This window comes from Euwallacea fornicatus, chromosome 22, assembly GCF_040115645.1.
Source record: "Euwallacea fornicatus isolate EFF26 chromosome 22, ASM4011564v1, whole genome shotgun sequence".
Classification (NCBI taxonomy): domain Eukaryota; kingdom Metazoa; phylum Arthropoda; class Insecta; order Coleoptera; family Curculionidae; genus Euwallacea; species Euwallacea fornicatus.
This window is the reverse complement of record NC_089562.1, coordinates 1,178,213-1,197,271: the sequence shown is the minus strand read 5'-3', so window position 1 is coordinate 1,197,271 and position 19,059 is coordinate 1,178,213. Positions and strand designations below refer to the sequence as shown.

Here is a 19,059-nt window from a genome sequence, read left to right as displayed (position 1 = left end):
AGGAAATCACATACTTAAACAAAAAACGCTAAGTTCGGAAAATTGAAAATTGTGATATTTACATATTGGAACTGAAGTTGATAAACTCCATAACTAAATAGAATTTAATACCTTTCATATTTTCAAAATAATTTATTCACTTACTAATTTAATACTTATAAACTTTAAAAAAACTCTAAGAAAAACCTCACTGTCTCTTAAACTCCCTTCCACACACAAAATCTACTAATTTTCCTCAATAAACTGGGCCAAAACTGCATTATTCAATGGAATAACCAAATACTCAGTCCCATCTTCCGTTGATCTTCGACTCTTCACCATCTTGTGATCGATAAACTCACTTAACTGAGCCCTAAGAGCCAAGTCTGAACTCACAATAAACCCTTCGCGACACGCCATGTATAAGTCCTTAAATGCCATACCCTGATAATACTGCCCAGAATGTTCCAACTGATGTTTTGCTACTTTCAAGTAAATCGCCTTAGAGTTTTGAGTTAAAGATAGGAAGACATTGCGCAAAGAAGATAAGGCTAAAGCACTGTTCTGCTGGGTCATTGAAGACATCTCACATTCAGTCTCATGTTGGTATGTGCGGAAGGAAGTTACATCCCACCATGTAAAATTGAATTTGCTCAATGTATTATGGTCCCAAATTAGAGGGGCATTTATATGATCTATAGTGGCTATTAAGTGGATATTGGGGCTGTTGCCAAGAGTTGCTAAAGTTTTTTGACCTTTTGTAGTTCGTAATGCCTCAATGTTGTTAATAAGTAAATAGATATAAATGCCCCTACTTTTGGTTTCATGGATTATTAAGTCAGTTGCATCATTTAAACTTGAAGGGCACTCTTTCATTTCCAACAAGTCTTGAATAATGTTGTCCAAAATGTTCTTTACAGTTAAAGAAGGGAAAAAGCCATTTACAACTACAACTGGATCATCTTGCAGGTACTCTGTATGGAAGCTGGAGAGTATGTTCTTTTTTGAACCTAATCCATAAAGAAGAACTGAGAAATTTTGTTTTAAAACATATAGCCACTTTATGAAATTTTTTTCGTAACTCATAGTAAGATTTTTTATTGCTACAGAATGCTCTGATGAGAATTGTTTGTTGGAGAGCAGTTTCTGCAGCTCATACTGAGGTAGACGTGGAGTTTCCAACTTATCTAAAGTATTGTTAGAAGTCTTAATTTTGCTTGATCCAGAGTTTGCAAAATATTCCTCAGTGTCAATAGTGTATTTACTATTAGGTTTAATTATTCTGCCTCTGGTTGTGGTTTTAACATTGTCAAACTTCATTACTTCTCCTTTAGGTTTAACTTTTTTTATTTCCTCTTCAGATGATTCACTACTATTATCACTATTACATGAAGAACTTTCTTCTTCAGAAACCTCATACTCACTTCCGCTATCCTCGAAAACAGTCTTCAACTTGTTCTTCATTTTAGACCGAACTACTTGAGGAGTCTTGACAAGAGCCTCTTGAATTTTCATTGCTAAGCTCTCTCGCTGTTTTGTTTTCTTAAAGGTGAACATGTCTTTACCTTTAATAGCTTCGTCCTCATGCAACAGTTTAGGTTTTTCAGGTGTTTCCTGGTCTTCATCACTAAACTGGGGCTCTTCATCACTACTTGTAAAAGTATGTACGAAACCAGAGATTTTCAATTTAGAAACGGATTCCGATTCTACAGCTTTTAAGCTGGGTTTCAACACACGGGAGGTTCTACGTAGTGGTGTTGTGGGGGTGTGTGTATCAGACATTTTAGGGCTTTTTCAATGTACAAAAATTTAAGAAACTTATACATTAAAAATGAGGTTAAACGTTTAAATTCCCGCCAAAAAATTGAGGTTAGTTAAAGTAAGTATTAGAAAATAGTGTTGTTCTCTATTATGACTACAAGCAAGAAAGAGAGAATAGTGATCCGTACACTTTCAAACATGAGGTTTTTTGATATAATGCCACAATGACACCTCGAACAGCTGATTTTTATTTACGTTTTTGTAATGATAAAATTGTAGACATAATACCGAGAAATAATCTAAAACAATAGCGAATTAAAAGTAATTATTATTTTATCAATATATTACTCAACATGAGCGTCCAGGAAGATATCACAACATTTTTAACATCAGTCAGTCCAGCTCCAACTCTTTCAGGAGCAACATCAATCAGTGAAGGAATTGACCAAGTTGTGCTACCAAATCTAATCTCAGAGGAGCTGCAGTTAGCCTTAAATAAGGTAAATACATTCCTTTGTTCCTAATATGTATGCTAATACTATTTATATTAGGAAGCCAATGAAGAGGATCTTGTAAAAGCTATTGAGAGTTGTAAGGATTTGATACTAGAAAACTCTCAATATTCACTGGAGAGAAAGGTGCTTGTAAGACACTTAATTGAGCTTAGACTAAAGCTGGAAGAATTTAGAGAAGCCATGACAGACCCTCAGTGAATATGTAGAAAACACAATATTTGATAAAATAATTAAACAAATTATTTCACAGACATCCACAAAATAAATCAAATACCATTTCAAGTAGATCAATAAAAGGCCATCATTTAAAGCTCCAACCCTTATTAAAGAACACTCATTATCGCTACTGTGATCACTGCACAGGAACTATATGGTAAACAACCTATTATTTGTAATAAAACAATGCAAGTCCTACCCTTACAGGAGTGTAGTTCAAGCATGGTACCTGTGTGAAGACTGCAGCTATGCATGTCATTACAAGTGCATGGGGTCCATTATGAGGGAGTGTGCCCATGTAATTGCATGTGAAAAAGGACAATATGAGTTTAATATTTGTCCTGAAGTAGGCATGTCTGCTCAAAAGTATATGTGTGCTGAGTGCAATACCCATCTGGTTTTGAGTGAGTATTTGCTATTTGTATAATAACAATTATTATTATTGCTAGTGACAAATGTGTAATAATGTTGAATTTTGTCTGCTAGCTGTCTCTGAGGGTGTAGTAAGTTGCTTGGGTAAATTGCTTTTCGCAGGTAATTCCAAAAAATGTTTATTTATTTATAAAATGAAACTTTAAATAGTAATAAAAGTTCCGGCTACAAAGTAAATTTAAATTAATTTTGCAATAGATAAAGAATGGTCAGACATTCGCCGCTGCGACTACAGTGGCCTATATTACTGTTCTGTCTGTCACTGGAATAGTTCAGCAATAATACCTGCTCGTGTAATCCACAATTGGGATTTTAAAGCACATCCGGTTTGCCAAGCCAGTCTTCAGCTCCTAAAGGTGACGGTAGAAAAACCAATTATAAACCTAGAAAAACTCAATCCAAAGTTATTTTCCCGAGTGCAAGAATTGAGTTTAGTGAAGCGTCTCAGGCGGGAATTACAGGGCATCAGGAGATATTTATTAGTGTGTCGTAATTCTATTGACAAACATCTATTGTGGAAGTGCGATAGACCTCACTTAATTGAATCAGTAGATTTATACAGTTTGCAGGATTTAATGGACACATATTCAGGGGACTTGCCTTCGAAATTACATAATTTAGTAGATCTTTACATGAAACATATTAAATGTGAGTGTGAGATTTGCAGAGGCAGGGGACACATATGTGAGGTATGCAAAAATGAGGAGGTTTTGTTTCCTTTTGTATTGACTGCAGTTGTTTGTGAGGGGTGTAATGGAGTGTTTCATAAAACTTGCTATGAGAGAAGGAAAGATGGGTGCCTGAGGTGTGCAAGATTTAGAAAGAGGCAGGAGCTGAATGAGAAGGAAGAAACAAATAATAATGGAGTTCTAGGGAAAACTAATTCTGAGAGTAGTAGTAAATTTAATTAAGAGAAAAGAAAATTAATGCCATCACATTCTTAGTAAAATTATTTATTTTTTGTATCAACATGTGTTCTGTGTACTCTCTAGTTGGTTCTAGGTAGTATATAATAACGGCCGATTCGGTTAGTAAATAGTATTAATAGCGATTATATGTTTTTATTATATATCTATAATTTTATTTTATAAAAAAAGTAAAGTTGAAAAATATTTTAGGTGTTTTAGTCTAGACCATTTCAAGTTTTGTTCAGATTCAAATTATACCTACTGTTAAAATTTGAAGAATGAAAATTAGCGTTCAAAAAATTTTAAGACAATTCTTGCAATCTTGCTTTATAAAATTAAGTTACACTAATACCTTACACTCTTCGGATTCTTAATATCAAATTTTGAATCAGCTGATTGTCAAAGTGACGTTTATAAATTAAAAAAAAACCGTAAACAAAACAACCCATAAAAGAAACGTTTAAATTATTTAGAATTTATAAATATTTTTGAATAAATGTGAATAAAAGATGGAAAATAGTACTGAATGCAGGACTTGTCTGCTTCAATACATTTTAAGCGATTTAATTGAAGTCGAAACAGTAGTTATTGACCAGAAGAACGTGTTACAGGGAATCAAAGAAGTGGCTTCCATTGAGGTAGGTTACTTCCAAAGACGTTAATTCATTCCTAAGAATTATAGTGTAATGCCATTTACGACTTTGCGTTAATTAAGTCATTAAATATATTGTAAATTACTCAGACATCATTGCAAATCTTTAAAGTTCAGTGAAAAAGTGCCTGATTGGGCCAAATCACCAGTTTGTCATCAAATCTTTCAGATTTCTTCTGCTTTGCATTGAAGTAGTTATTAATTTAATTAAAAATTATATTAATTATATGCATATTTATATAGTCTTTAAAGGTTTTCAAACCTAAAATTCTACCACTTCTGTGATATTTTTATGTTACGTTTAATACTGCGAATGTTCTCCATTCATTTGATGAATAACTGACTTACTTTCTAAAACTTCTAGCAGAATAATGAGTGAGGCAATTCTCATGCTCTGTAATGCATGGCCATAATCCATATTCAAGTGCTAACAAAAAGATGTTGCTTCAAATAGATATAAAAAATATATTTAACATGATTTTTTATTTTAATATTTCAAGGTATCTGAAACTGATCTCTTCCCTAAACACATCTGCCATGCGTGCTTCCAAGCCCTCCAAGCTGCCCTCTCCTTTAGACAGCAAGTACTCATGGCACACATTGAGCTAAAAAAACGCCATGAAATTCAGCTACAAGATCCCTTATTTGTCAGTTGTGATGATCTCAATGGAGAAGCTAAACCTGACTCCCCCTGCAGCAAAAAGTTGTTAGTTGAGGCTAGCGAGAGTGAAGATGAAAAAGTGGAAATAAAGCCCGATGTAGTCGTAAAGAATGGGGACTTTAAACTTGTGCCGGAAACTAAATTTGATCAAAGTGATAGTGACTGGGATAATAACATTGAAGAAAATGCTTCTTCTGAGGATTCTGTGGAGGAAGCAAAAGTGGTGATGGTTAAGAAAGAAATTAAAAGGAAGCCATTAGCACGTGCTCGGCGGGTTCATAGAAGAAAAACCAGAAAAAAAGATATTAAGCATCATTACTCATCCTCGGAGAACTCAGATTCAGACATTCCCATTGAAAATTGTAAACAAGAACCTGACGAAAAGGGCGGAAAAATATTAGATAATGCAGAAGGCTCTGCAGAAGGTCCACGATTATGCCCAATTTGCGGGAAGTTATTTAAAGCGCGTCAAAACTATAATTCACACATGACAACTGTGCATAGAAAGACGGATAAACCTGACAAAATTAGTTGTTTATGTCCCGATTGCGGAAGAGTCATCAACGGAACTCGACAGGTGTTGATATATATAAAGATTATTGAACATTGAATCTATTATAATATTATTATAGAATTTTGTGGCGCACAGACGGTACCATCATTCTGACAAGGCTCAAGTGAAAAAGCGTTTTACTTGCGATCTCTGTCCCAGAAAGTTTTATCGTGAAAAGAATCTAATAATACATCAAAGAATACATAAAGGAGAAAAAGGATATGTTTGCGAAATTTGCCCGGATAAATCATACACGTTTGTATTTTTTTTCCAACAAATATCGATTTTTATCTTAAAATTTTAGGCAAATTGGGGGTCTGATTCTGCACAGACGCAAAGTGCACTTAAAAAAACCCACATGCACTTGCAATTATTGCGGCAAACAATTTTACGAAAAACACTATTTAGAAACGCATATTAGGCAATGGCACACAGGAGAAAGACCATTTTCCTGCGAGATTTGCGGCAAAGCTTTTAGCTGTAATGGAACCTTGTTGAGGCATCGAAAAGATAGTCATGGAGAGGTATTTAATTATAGCAAATGTTTCCGTTCACTCTTTATTATCAATCACAGAAGAAACCGTGTCCAAAATGTGGCAAAATGTACACGGAAGGCGAGCTACGAAAGCATTTAAAGCGCCATAAAATTAGAGAAGAAGGGATTAAGCGGAAGAAGTATACATGCGAATATTGCGGGACCGAAATGAATTTTACGTCTCGAAAAAGGCATTTGTTAAAACAGCATGGGATTATGTTGCGAGGTAAGTGAGAATGTTGAAAGTCGCAACTAAATAGACTAATTTCTTTTATATCAAGGACGAGGAGAAACCGCGGAAAGGGTGCCTGTAACTCGAGCCGATGCCATGTAAAGGATGACTATATAAAGTAAATAAGGATTAAAAGTCTGATAATGTTAAGGAAACATCTTATTTATGTTTTTTTATTTATACAATAAATACGTGCAATTAGTCTCAGTTTTTGGCATGTAAAATCTTTGTTGTGCCTTCATATATAGTTCGATTCATCTGGCGATGGATAACTTAATCAGGAAAATTTCGCAACTAAGAGTACTTAATTTCACCCATTTTGTTTACAATAAGACTATAACGACTCTTCCCTCTGCAAAACAAGACTTTTCAACAAAGATTCGGCCAACAGTCTAATTGGGGGCAAAGTCTCAATGGGAGCTTCCAAATACTAAAAAATACAACAATTGAACAAAACCAAAACTATTCAAAATTCTTCTTTACCTCTCTATACCCCTTATAACTCATATCTTTGGGGAACAAATGCTGCTTCACGCTTGGCTTAATTTCACTGCTTTGAACTTGAGGCTTCATCTTCCTAAACACAGACATTTCTTCCGACAGATCTTCAGCAGGGTCGTCTTTATTAAAACGTAAATCTCCGCTTTTATTCAACCGATATAATTCCTTTCAGATACATTTAAGAATTGACATTTAAACTTGCAAGCAATTTATTAATTGGGGACTTACATTAGTTGAAGTGATGAGGTATACATTGGAGCGCTCATACCATTGCAATTTTAAGTCTGAGGGGTGACCGTGCGGGACGAAAGCGGCTGCTACGATTTGTTTGTTTTTTGGCAATAATTTGTTGCTTGAATATATGAGGTTCGGGGAGGACGGTTCAAATACGCACACTATATGTTTATATAAAAATCAATAAATTCTTCCTATTTGCGCAACACAAAAACTTACATGTATATCTAGATTTTTTCACTTTGCATAGGACAAGCATATAAGGTGATAAAGGGTCAGAAACCAGAAGACTCACTTTACTAAGAGGCACCACCCAACTTATGGTTAAAGTTAATATATTCCAAACACATAAATGTGACTTGCTCGCAGTTACTACAAGGTGGCACTGTCTTCCTTGAATCAAAATTTTTGAAACCGCTCAAAATATCAAATCAAACTTACCATGTCCGAACTGCACAAACCGGATGTCTTCTTTAAACTGTGAGTGCAATAAGGAACTTTTAAGTTCGCAGTTTTCGGTAGCCCATATAGTCAAAATAGCACCAAAACCCAAGGCAAATAAAGAGCCATCAAGGGAAAATGATAAGCCTTTGCAAGACATATCTCGGAACGTTCCTGTACTGACACATTTCCAAATTAGACTTCTCCCTATCAAACAATGAAAATTTATTTTTTTATTAAATGTTATGAAATTAATTTACTATGAACTGTCACAATTTCAGCGATTTGCCACATTTTAAAAGTTTTGTCGTTGCCTACAGAGATGCATTTTAAAACATCTTCCGAACACATCGGCTGAAATTGTATGTCATTGATTGAAGCCTCATGAGGAAATTCAACTGAAGTATTCAATTCATATCTAAAATTATTGAATTTTACTCTAAATTTTTTTATAAAAAATTTGGACTAACGTCTGCTTTTCTTTATTAAAAAACCAAAACTTCAGCCTCAATTCCTTAATATGTTCTCCATCTTTCCTTTCCTCAACTGTCCCCAGCCAATTTCCACTGCGACTCAATGCAATTTTCTTCAAATCTGTATTCTCCAAGTCACATTCTCTCTCTGAGGTAAGTTTATTTTGGCCCACAATATCAACCTATTCAAGACTAGGTATATAAAACCAAAGGGCAAAAATATAAATACACATACATTGTATAATAAAGAGTGGTCAGTAGGCGTATAAAATTGAACACACCCAACATTTCCATTCATTACTAAAGCTCGTGTTATTGGATCATATATAATTCCACACTCAAACTGATTTCCAACCACTAAATGTTGAATGACACTTAATTGATTCATCCTCGAATCAATTATTCTCACTGCATTATCAGTTGTTATAACTGCTATATATGCGTTGTTATCTGATACTGAAATTTGCACTAACCCTCCAGGTAACCTTTAAAAAATCATTATTATATGAGAAAATTAAGTATAGATAGTTGTCTACCTTGGCAAAAACTGCCTGATTTTAGGGTTGTCAATCAGCCACTTTACTAAAACAGCCTCATTGGCTCCACTACAGAAGTAACTGCCCAAAGTAGAGAAGGCCAGACATTTTACTGGTAAATTGTGCCAGTGATAAATCGCTTGGGTTTTCTTACCAAAAAGATTCTGCCAAAGAACAATTCTACCTGTATCATCCCCAGTAAGCACAGATTCATCTTGAGGATGACAAGTCACACAAGTAAACTTTCTACTATTTTTAGCCATTTGATAACTGAAATATCCATAAATAAGTATGATTAAGAAAGTGGATTTAGTTCTGTAATCACCTGCTAAGCATGAAACTCGAAAAATTAAAAAAGTGCACAAAATTCTCAACAACAACTGAAAAATATTTGTTTTGGCAAACATCAATGTGAAAGTCCGTTTTTGGGATTTTTAAAAGCACAGTGTGAGTGTCCAGTTTCTTTGTATTAATCAAGCAAAAATTGGTTCCTTTTTTTTTTGTTCGATATGCTATAAGGGCTTGCAGACCAACTGTCATATTTCCAGAAAGTAAGTGAAAACTGGTGACATTACGTTTGGGAATTTGCTACAGAAGAGATTGAAATTAGTAAAAAGAGTAAAGGTAAGAGGCAGTTTACTAAGGTATTTTAACATATACACTCAAGGTATTGCGAAGCATTTTGAAATATTATTTTTTTAAGTATTCCACTTGTACTTTCAAAATATTTCCAAAGCATTTCAAGGTATTTTGGTGTATAAAAATTTCATCAGCACTCTACCTCTTGGTTAAAGTTAACTTAAGTATTTTGAGTACCTTACCAATTCAAACAATTCTATTTTATTGGTGACTTTCCATATTATTATTTTGCCCGTTTTGGAGCATGCCACTATACATTCTAAGTTATCAATGACCTGGAAGCTCATACCAATAACATCAGCATTGCAACCTGTGAATTCATGAACTAATTTGCCTGTTTTGGTATTATACTGATACACTGATTTCTTCGAGGCAACAAACACAGTTCTAGAAGTGTATAACGAGATTATTGAAGAAATTTACAGAACTGAAGGTTTATAAGAAGTGCTACTTTTGAAGATGTTTTACTTACTCGCCATCGATTGAAAATAGGGGTTTTAATTTAACTATAGAAGCACCGGCTATAAAATCAAGGGAAATGTCCATTTTGCAGGTTTAACAGTTGAGAAAAGAGGAAATAAAGTTATAAAGTTAAAATATAAGGAAATGAAACAATGTTTTTTTTTTTTAGGTTATATTTCTATTCAAATATGTCGCAAACAAAACACGTGCGTCTCGACGTTGACAAATTGACGCCTGAACTTGAAAACGTCTCTTCTTGAAAAACAAAATCGCCCGTTGTGAAAACTTCTGTTAATCAAACCAGCCAGAACGATATTTAAATTAAATTAAAAAGAAATAAGTATTGCCTGTTTTTTTCTACGGATTTTGTTGCAAAGAAATTCGTCCTCTTAATTTTAAAGGATCTAGTTTAAAGATCTTCGATAATTTAAGTTATTTATACATTTTTATCACCAACTGTTTTAGATAAATAAGATTTAAAAGAAAAATAACAAAAGATTTATAAATAACGAAATCCGAAATTTATGGACGTGTTCTAAAAGTTCAATTCGATTCAAACCTGCACGGTCTTGTCACACATGAAAACTTATCACGTGATTTTTAATAATTGATGTGATGCAGTTAGAATAACCTCTATCTCAGTCGTTCTATTCACGAAATATATTTTATGAATCATTGGATAATAGAAAGCGAATTTGAAAGAATTAATAAAATACGTCTCACAGTTTTAGTTAATAAAAATTAAAAAAGAAATTGAGGAATCCCCAATTTGACAAAAATCAGTTGATTTTGACGTTCAAACGTCAATTTTCTATTGATTTCAGATTTATAGTAAGAAAAAAAGATTGTATTACCTTTAACAAAGATCGAATCTTTGTGTACTTTCCTTTGTTTTTTTTGAATAATTTATAGCTTTTTACATTATAAATCTCAGTTTCTAGGTGCAGAAGTTGTTTTTAAGGTACGAACAGTAAAGGGGTGGTGTTCGTTCTGGAAAGCACTTATGGCTCAATTACGATACCCATTTCTACTGATGCTGCCAGAAATTGCTTTGGAAAAGATATTTTCCTTTCTTACGTACGAGGAAATTGCCAAAAACCGGATAGTAAGTAGTCCTTGCCTCTTTTTGTCATTATAAGCCCCAAAAAATGTTTTTTTAAACAAATTTACTAATTATCAATATTTAATATTTTTTAATACTTAGACCTAAATACCGTTCGATTTTGGGTATTAGTTTTGTTTACAATGCAACGCAGAGGTACAAGAAAATATAAATGGTAATTTCAAAAAATATGAGCGCATTCAAGTTCTCCAGGGTACTTTGTTAGCTGTTCAACAGCGCCCCAGTTATCTTTCTCTACACTGAAAACTGAGATGTTAGTGCTATTACTAGATGTCACCACAAGGAATTCGCATTTTGTTTACCTTATGATGTTGACGTTAGAGGTTATGTTAAAACTCATATTCTTGGCGCCAACAGAAAATTTTTATTAATTACTGTGCAGAAAATACTCATTTTTAAAAAAGATATGAACACAAAATGACGGAACAAAATGACTTACTAAACGCCCTAGTGGCAGCAATCACACATCAGTCAGAAGATACAATTCCCAACTCCAAAACGACCACCCTCAAAGAAACAGACTTATTCCAGTTCGAAAGCAATCTTAAACTTCCTCTTAAAACCACCCCCAATAAGAAAAATAGTGCTGTACATAGTGGTGACACAGACTCGTCTGATGATGAGGGTAATCGCAACTATGAGGATCAAAAGTACAATGAGTGTGGAAAAGAAATTAAGCACATTTTGAGTAGTATAGAAGCAAACTCCATTTCACGAAGCCATTATGGGGCTCCTAAGCAACGTATCTCTACTTGGACCTCCTCAACACAACCAAAGACACATAAACCCAAACCAGTTCCAGAAAGTGTAAAAGATGTTTATATGGACCCAGTTTTTGGGATGCGAATTATAAACCCCAAAATCCCCTTATCACTGCTTGGAGAGAAGATGCAAAATCGTCTAGCAATTCCTTTTAGTAGCTTGGAAAGACAAATATCATTGGGTAATTTGAAAGAAAAAGACTGGGTTATTTGTGGGGTAATTGTTAGCAAATCACCCCCAAAAACGTCACAAAAAGGAACTCAGTATTCTATTTGGACATTAAGTGACCTCAAAGATGACATTAAGACTGTTGGTTTGTTCTTGTTTGGAGGTGCTCATTCAGATTTATGGAAAACTCTTGTTGGTAGTGTTGTAGGGGTTTTAAACCCAAGTCAAATGGAGAGAAGAGAAGGGTCTAAAGATATTGCAGCTTTATCAGTAGATACTGCTCAGAGGGTCATGATTTTAGGAGATTCTAAAGATTTCGGAACATGTAAAAGCACAAAGAAAAATGGAGAAAAATGCACAGCTATAGTAAATTTAAGTAGGTGTGAATTCTGCATTTATCACATTAAACAGGAGTATCAAAAGTGTAGCAAAAGATCGGAGCTGCAAGCTAATTTTGTGGGCAAAGGATTGATTAATCTTCGTAATAAAGTGCTGGGAAAAAATGAGGTGTTTTATGCGGGAAAATCATACATGGCAATACCCGCTAAGAAAAATCATAAATTGGAAGCAAAAGAAAGTAGCATTATGCAAAGATTAAGTTTAAATGGTGGTCTGGCAAGTGTGACTGTAAAAGGTACAAACAGAAAGAAACAAAAAGGAGCTGCTAGGATGCTTGATGTAAACCCAGCAGAAAGAGCTAAAGATTTGGAATTACTGAAAAAGTTAGGGGGCAGTTTAGAAAACAAGACAGAATTTTCTGGAATACAATCTAGTAAAGTTACCACTGATAGTTCTAAAGCTATAGCCTTAGATGTTATAAGCAAACTTAAAACTAAAAGTAAAAATACTGCTCCAGCTACAAACACAAAAGTAAAATACAATTTAAAAGGAGATTTATTTACCAATATTGAAAGCAAAAACAGATTTTCTGGTCAAGTTTCAGAAACAATCACATTGGATGAAAGCAAAGCTACAGCTTTATCAGTTATAACAAAGCTGAAAGCTTCTAATATTTCACAGACTGTCACTCAACCTGAAAGTGAAAATTCAGGATTTATTTCACTTGAGGAATTTGAAACTGAACTTAGTTATACTGATGAAGAAGATTTGGCAGTCTCAAATATCAAAACAATTCCTCAGAACAAATTAAAATCCAACAAAATAGATGAGATTACATCTAAAAAACTTGTGCCAAGTACTTTAATTAAATCTCCCTCTGTAAATTCCAGTAAATCATGTGAGACAAATGAGAGGGCAGAAATCTCAAAGAAAAATCCTTTAGTGAAGTCTCCCTCTGCATTGGACAATCTTTGCATGGGAATTCCAACCCTTTCTTGTGTTGGGAAAGGTGGTCTTATTGATTTAAATCAACCAGTGACATCAAGACATGTTAATAGAGCTAAGCTGAATGCAGTGAAATATATCCAGAGGCATGGCCCCATCAAAAAAGCTGATCCCAACAGTACTAAAAGCAGCAAAAAACGCCCATTAGAAAATTTTACTGAAACTGCTGTCAATGCAGCAAAAAAATCCAAACTACAAGAAAGTGAGTTTATCTCTGATAGATTCAAGAAAATGATGGCCATGACTTCTATTAATGCACATTTACTTGAAGCTCATGATAATGTGGAAAAGGAAAAATATTTCAATAAACTGGAGATTAAAGAAAGAATGGAGGAGAAAATGGTACACACTCACAAAGTGAAATGCAAAGCTGTGAAGTGTCTTAAGTGCAAATATGTAAACTTTTCTGCTTCAAATATGTGCAAGAGTGAGGGGCATCAGTTGAAGGTTTTTGATGCCATGAAAAGGTTCTATAAATGTGGATATTGCCAGAACCGGATTGCTACTCTAGAATTTATTCCTACAAGGCCTTGTGGTAACTGTGGAAGTTCCAAATGGGAAAAGACTGGTATGATGAAGGAAAAGGTGGCAGTAATGCAGCATAACTTATCAATTCGAGGAGGGGAGCAAAAGTTTGTTAATTCTGCAGTTAGCGATGCCAATTTGGATCTCTTAGTGCCCAATGATAGTTGAATGTTTACCGTTTTACTTTAAGAAAATCTTTACGTTATTTAATTTTATTATAATATTATTAAGTTCTTAATGAAGATGTATTAACTGACAATTTACTTGCCCAGTGTTGCAATAATATATACATTTTCTCTTCATACGTTATGTTTTCTATTTATTATACAGTTCACTTCTTGTTATTATCGTGAATGGAAAATTAATATTTCTTGTGTCAGGTATGTAAAAAATTTAATGAAATGGGAGGTGAGCTCCTCTCTCGCGGCTTCATCCGGCTGGAAAAGCGCAATTCCGCAATCTACAAGCGAGTCAAAGCAGCTCTACCAAGGCGCGAATCTGAAAGGAGGAATCATCCCTGTGCGAAACATTGCGACATCCTGCAAGCGGTAGAAACTAGACTCAGCATGCTCAATATGACTTACATGCGCTATATTGACAACAAGCTCATTTGCTTTATACCTGGAAAGGTTGGTTTTAAACCAAATTAGTTGAAAATATCAAAGGGGATATTTTTAGGTATTGGATGAGATAAAGAGGATCTTGGATATAGTGTTAAGCGATAAAGTGCCAGCCAGGTCTCATCAGCTTTTGCAGGAGTTGAGGGACTTGAGCAGTATGGCTATAGAGCATTTCGATGAGTACATTTTACCAAAATGTAGGGAGCAAATGGAATTAAAGACAGGTAACAGAGAATGTGCGACCAGATCTTTATTCTATGAACGTTTTGTCGCACTACGTAGGAGTCTTGTACAAGCAACTTGCTTCCGTTTCAAAGCCCAGAATTTTCCTGCAGCAACCTGTTCCTACAACCTTAACTTCAGAAATTCGCAAACTCAAGATGGTCACCAAGTCACAGAAACATCGTATTACTTCTTTGATTCGAAATACGCTGAAACTTGACGCTAGGGTTCGTTTTTTATTAACTTTTGTCAAACGAAATTAAGTTTTCGTATGCCCCTATAGGTGCGCAAGCAAAACACCAAACTCCACATCCAGGCTGTAAAGCTACGTGGTCAGGAACGTAAACTCCAGGAGCAAAACTCCAAAATTGCCGAGCAAGAAGCGACTTTAACAGATCTCAAGAAAAATATGGATGATTGGGAGCAGAAATACAAGGACCTCACTGCCGAACTTGTCCGAGCCAGGGATGAAATTCTGCTGAAAACTTCGTCTAATACTTCGTTATTCAACGTCCCTGCTTGCAGCTCTCAAAGTCCCACTTTTACATCCAATATCAAACCGAGAACAACTCATATTTTACCCAAAAATTATTTGGATGTGAATCGTAAGCGAAAGTATTCGTCTTTAATTCCTGAGGTGCCTTTGAAACGCATTAACAGCCGCACCATTCCGAGTTTGTCGTCTGGGACTCTGCAATCGAGCATGCTCATGAAAGATATTACGTTAAATGTATCGAATTTAGAGAGTTGCGATAAAGGATCTGATGCGAGTGTTCAGAGAGGAAAAAAGGTGGAAAATCCGAAAGATGCTAAAACATTTCACACGTTTCTTGAGAACTTAATTGGCACACCGATGAAGGAATATAAAATTCGCAAGAGGAAGATGGAGGAAGACATCGATTTGAAATAAATACCGAAAAATGTTCAAATTTATTAATAATATCTAGCGTAAGTTGAGAATGAATTAGAATTACTTTAACAATTCATTTATTTAAATTTGTATTATTTTTTAAATCTGTATAATTATACGGGATATATTTAAAACTTTTTGCTATCAAAAATATTTTTCGTAGAAACTGGAACTCCCTGCTTATATGCAAAACCAATTATAAAAATATTAAGTTTTCTGTATTAATCGATTTTTATATAGACAATAGTCTAGCATATACAAGATTATTCGCAAGGCAATGAACCCAGAACAAGTGGATGCAGAGAGTCATAAAACAAATCGATTTTTCATGTGACTTTTTTGGCGGAGTACTTGGCTGCAACTGCGAAGGTGCAGAATTAACTCCAAGAATCTTTCAACACTTTGACTTTCAAAATAAAATGTTTTTTTTTAAAGATATGTTTTGAACCTAACGTATTAGTAACTGTAGGATTGAGATAAAATGAAAAGATGTCTTGTCTTAAGGTCCTCTATAAACACCTGTTTGTTTCCATTGCGTTCCGAATCGCCCTCTATATATTATTTTAAATTACAGATATAGTTGTAGACAATTCATTTATGGAAACTTGTGGCTATAATTTTTTTGCTACAGCTAATATGCATAACTACAAGAGATATTGTATAATTAAAAGTGTGTTAATCGATTTTTGTTATAACAGAATAGAATGTATAACTGCAGTAAAATCCCTAATATAATTATTAAAAATGCAAATTTCTCTGTGTTAATTTGGGGAGTTGAAGAAAAACGAATTATAAAAACACAAACTTATTACGGTGACGCAGCTACAAATACAAAGTGCAATTAACACAGCTGGCCTAAAGACACAAGGAAATTTTATAGAACGCTCTCTAGATAGTGCTCCAATGAGATATTCTCATTCAAAATTTTTAATTTATGAAAAAATCTTCATATACGGATATCTTCCTGGAACTGACTGACAGTAAATGATATTCGGTTTGCAATAAAAATTAGAGGGTGTTTGAGGAACAGGGTTTCCGCAAAAGTAATTATTATTATATCTCATATTTCAAGAGCTCAATTCAGAGGTCGACTATAGATACCAAGGCGGTCATGACCACTACAGTGCGCTTGACACAGAAATAAGAAATTAACCCCTAGACGAATTGGTGGAAGACAAATCTATATCGCAAAGAAAATTTTAATCATTGCAACACAAGTTTTTTTGTTTGCAAGTACTCAAATATTTATAATATGAATGTGATATGCATTTGACACTGGTAGGTTTTGATAAATACCTTGCTTTGTTTTACTGCACTAGAATGTCAACTGTGGATAATTATTGTGTTTGCTGTATTTCAATAAACGTTGTTTCGATATAAAACATATATCTTTTGGAAATTAAGCCACAGTATAAAATAAAATAATATACGATGAATGCCCATCAAGTCTGTTCTAGTACTGCTTGGCATTTTTCAGAACTTAAGCCTTAACGTCACCTCGTTCGTAAAAAACTCATATAGCAATCTGTCACCAGCTGGACCTACGTTGTAAAAACTTTAATCCTATTTTAGGTCAGATGGTTACTAATTTATTCCCAGCTAAGTCAAGGTTCATTCAACTACGAAATGTACTGTTATAAAAATTTATTATTGACTAACAAAAAGCAATTCAAAAAAATCGTAGTACATGTTACAAAATAATTACTTAATTTAATGCATATCACAAATGTTAAATATCAGGTACAGGCTTCGTCCTGTGTCTTGTGGAGGTGTTGTAAAACCCAGGGATGTGAAAGAACACCCTCCAAACTCAGCCTATATTCTGGCTGCACAACTAATAGTTTCTTTATTAAATCACGAGCTCCCTCAGAAATATGGGGTTGAAAAGTGAAAATTGCTTTGCTAATTTTCTTATATGTTTCACTATACTCTTTGGCCTCGAATGGAGGCTTCCCAGTTAAAAACTCATAACATAATACTCCCAAAGCCCATAAATCAACCTTTTCATCATGTGCTTTACCTGTTATCTGCAACAAATTCAGTATTCAGATGAAATTTCAGTGAAAACAACGTAAAAATTACCATTTCTGGAGGTAAGTAATCTAAGGTGCCACATAAAGTTGTGCGCCTGGAACTGGGGGCATGCACAGACCATCCAAAATCTGCAATTTTAATCTCCCCCTTAGCACCAAACAGTAAGTTTTCAGGTTTAATATCTCTATGAATCACTTTCCTTTTGTGACAATACCTCAAAGCATCTGCAATTTGGGCTATATAATTAGCACACACTTCTTCAGGAAACCTTTTTTCAGGAAGTTTCATTAAGGCTACATAAACTGCCCCTAAAATTGTTTGTTAAAAATATTGAAGGGAATTTCAAGTTATTTACACCTTTAGGAGCATATTCTAAGATCAAATAAACTCGAGTTTCATCATGAAAATAGCCATACATGCGCAGTATATTTGGGTGTCTTAAATGGCTTTGAATTTCTACTTCACGCCTCACTTGATGCTCATTATTACATTCTTTGATGGCACTTTTGAATAAGACTTTTAGTGCTACTATGAATTTAGACTTTCTCTCTCTGGCCAAATATACATTTCCAAATTTTCCTTTTCCTAATGGTTTACCTATGAGGACAAAAAGCAAAACAATTAAAAGGAGGAAATTAATAGTTAATTATCTGTATGACAAAATAAGAGAACTGATAGATCCATCAATGTTTATTGCTTATTACTTAAACATAAACTATGAGGACAAACTCCCACAAAAAAAACCCTAAATCATATAGAATATGATGGAAAATTTAAAAAAGATAGGATATTACATTACACTTTATTTGCAGGTCAATTCTTGAATCAACTATTCTTTTATGAGAAATGTGTACTGCAAATTCAACCATTTTTTTTATAGAAAATACTTACTGGAAGAGTAATAATGAAACACAATAGGATGTGCTATCTGACCGGTCTGCCAATGAGGCTTGAATACTGCTAGTTATAAATAAGATTTACAAAGTATATTCACAGATCAATTGTTATGGAAAAAACTATTTACTTATTCTATACAACAAAAAGAGGGTTTTGTTAAGATTACGCAATTGAGACTCACCTACTCACCTATATCAAAATCATTTAAAGTCCACTTCAACTTCTCCTCAGTCTTTGTTGCAGCTCCTTCATCCAACGGTTCTTTAGAATTCAACGTACCTGCCTTGTCTTGTACCCGACTGGTAGATTTATTATCGTCCGCAGGAGCCAGAACATTCGAACAACTTGTCTTGCAATCTTTCTGTGAAGAATTTTCAGTGTTTTGCACACATTTGATAACTTGGTTTTCCTTGTTTGGTATGTTTTCAGTGCCAGTTTTTAGGACTCGCGGTTTACTGGCCATTGCTAGGAAGGTTCCGTTGGGATAAGAACGGTTTTGGAGGTAAAATTATTGGCCTTTTAAGGGCTTTATGAAGATTTTTAATTGAAAATTAAAACACGGGCATTTGAAAATCATCAACGTCAGAAAAAGGGCAACGGTTTTTATTTCATTACCAATCGGTTCAAAATTCCCTAGATATGAATTAAAAGTTCCTAGATTTTATTACCTCTATACATATGTCATGAGTGAGAGAGAAGTAGAGTTGTTAAGGATAAAATCATT

At 34.3% G+C, this 19,059-nt stretch overlaps 7 protein-coding genes across 8 annotated transcripts in view; 4 read left to right on the top strand and 3 right to left on the bottom strand.

Moving 5' to 3' along the window:
- DEF8 (differentially expressed in FDCP 8 homolog) overlaps positions 1–4,015 on the top strand; it is a 49,392-nt gene extending 45,377 nt beyond the window's left edge. Inside the window, exons 2-7 of one of the 2 annotated variants that reach the window (XM_066295223.1) lie at positions 2,063–2,240; positions 2,292–2,449; positions 2,506–2,628; positions 2,679–2,875; positions 2,958–3,005; positions 3,102–4,015. In XM_066295223.1, the coding sequence (XP_066151320.1) occupies positions 2,094–2,240; positions 2,292–2,449; positions 2,506–2,628; positions 2,679–2,875; positions 2,958–3,005; positions 3,102–3,814 (1,386 nt within the window). In that variant the 5' untranslated portion in view covers positions 2,063–2,093 and the 3' untranslated portion in view covers positions 3,815–4,015. Of the gene's footprint in view, positions 1–1,986; positions 2,241–2,291; positions 2,450–2,505; positions 2,629–2,678; positions 2,876–2,957; positions 3,006–3,101 lie in introns of those variants that run through there. The other variant, XM_066295224.1, reaches the window with a different exon arrangement.
- Orc2 (origin recognition complex subunit 2) lies at positions 34–1,903 on the bottom strand. The gene has a single exon (XM_066295219.1). It carries the CDS (start codon positions 1,759–1,761, stop codon positions 226–228), a length of 1,536 nt encoding a protein of 511 aa, XP_066151316.1. The 5' UTR covers positions 1,762–1,903; the 3' UTR covers positions 34–225.
- A 216-nt stretch (positions 4,016–4,231) lies between the features above and the next one.
- LOC136346366 (zinc finger protein 19-like) lies at positions 4,232–6,646 on the top strand. Its single transcript, XM_066295458.1, has 6 exons — positions 4,232–4,449; positions 4,964–5,701; positions 5,757–5,932; positions 5,982–6,201; positions 6,252–6,438; positions 6,494–6,646. Exons 1-6 carry the CDS (start codon positions 4,321–4,323, stop codon positions 6,544–6,546), a joined length of 1,503 nt encoding a protein of 500 aa, XP_066151555.1. The 5' UTR covers positions 4,232–4,320; the 3' UTR covers positions 6,547–6,646.
- On the bottom strand, positions 6,591–9,937 carry l(2)05287 (WD repeat-containing protein l(2)05287). Its single transcript, XM_066295457.1, has 12 exons — positions 9,741–9,937; positions 9,451–9,655; positions 8,955–9,217; positions 8,630–8,899; positions 8,329–8,578; positions 8,091–8,275; positions 7,881–8,038; positions 7,621–7,827; positions 7,399–7,572; positions 7,174–7,340; positions 6,928–7,110; positions 6,591–6,874 (listed from the first exon to the last, which is right to left on the bottom strand). The coding sequence occupies exons 1-12, from the start codon at positions 9,812–9,814 to the stop codon at positions 6,779–6,781; spliced, it is 2,232 nt and encodes a 743-aa protein (XP_066151554.1). The 5' UTR covers positions 9,815–9,937; the 3' UTR covers positions 6,591–6,778.
- Positions 9,938–10,475: 538 nt separating this feature from the next.
- Positions 10,476–16,155, top strand: pall (pallbearer). The gene is made up of 5 exons (XM_066295459.1): positions 10,476–10,835; positions 14,033–14,281; positions 14,331–14,496; positions 14,555–14,721; positions 14,778–16,155. The coding sequence occupies exons 1-5, from the start codon at positions 10,734–10,736 to the stop codon at positions 15,402–15,404; spliced, it is 1,311 nt and encodes a 436-aa protein (XP_066151556.1). The 5' UTR covers positions 10,476–10,733; the 3' UTR covers positions 15,405–16,155.
- On the top strand, positions 10,843–13,956 carry Mcm10 (minichromosome maintenance 10 homolog). Its single transcript, XM_066295456.1, has one exon. It carries the CDS (start codon positions 11,271–11,273, stop codon positions 13,818–13,820), a length of 2,550 nt encoding a protein of 849 aa, XP_066151553.1. The 5' UTR covers positions 10,843–11,270; the 3' UTR covers positions 13,821–13,956.
- Positions 16,156–17,033: 878 nt separating the features above from the next.
- Positions 17,034–18,953, bottom strand: LOC136346368 (aurora kinase C-like). The gene is made up of 4 exons (XM_066295460.1): positions 18,525–18,953; positions 17,796–18,035; positions 17,487–17,746; positions 17,034–17,431 (listed from the first exon to the last, which is right to left on the bottom strand). The coding sequence occupies exons 1-4, from the start codon at positions 18,796–18,798 to the stop codon at positions 17,141–17,143; spliced, it is 1,065 nt and encodes a 354-aa protein (XP_066151557.1). The 5' UTR covers positions 18,799–18,953; the 3' UTR covers positions 17,034–17,140.
- Positions 18,954–19,059: the final 106 nt, after the last annotated feature.

Coding starts and splice junctions, on each gene's coding strand:
- LOC136346368 (XM_066295460.1), bottom strand. CDS start 18,798: ATGGCCAGTAAACCGCGAGTCCTAAAAACTGGCACTGAAAACATACCA. Junction 18,036..18,524: donor TTTAAATGATTTTGATATAG/GTGAGTAGGTGA, acceptor TTGTCCTCATAG/GTAAACCATTAGGAAAAGGA. Junction 17,432..17,486: donor ATTACTTACCTCCAGAAATG/GTAATTTTTACG, acceptor AATTTGTTGCAG/ATAACAGGTAAAGCACATGA.
- Mcm10 (XM_066295456.1), top strand. CDS start 11,271: ATGACGGAACAAAATGACTTACTAAACGCCCTAGTGGCAGCAATCACA.
- LOC136346366 (XM_066295458.1), top strand. CDS start 4,321: ATGGAAAATAGTACTGAATGCAGGACTTGTCTGCTTCAATACATTTTA. Junction 5,933..5,981: donor TGCCCGGATAAATCATACAC/GTTTGTATTTTT, acceptor TTAAAATTTTAG/GCAAATTGGGGGTCTGATTC. Junction 6,439..6,493: donor GCATGGGATTATGTTGCGAG/GTAAGTGAGAAT, acceptor TTTTATATCAAG/GACGAGGAGAAACCGCGGAA.
- Orc2 (XM_066295219.1), bottom strand. CDS start 1,761: ATGTCTGATACACACACCCCCACAACACCACTACGTAGAACCTCCCGT.
- pall (XM_066295459.1), top strand. CDS start 10,734: ATGGCTCAATTACGATACCCATTTCTACTGATGCTGCCAGAAATTGCT. Junction 10,836..14,032: donor AAATTGCCAAAAACCGGATA/GTAAGTAGTCCT, acceptor TTCTTGTGTCAG/GTATGTAAAAAATTTAATGA. Junction 14,282..14,330: donor TTTGCTTTATACCTGGAAAG/GTTGGTTTTAAA, acceptor GGATATTTTTAG/GTATTGGATGAGATAAAGAG.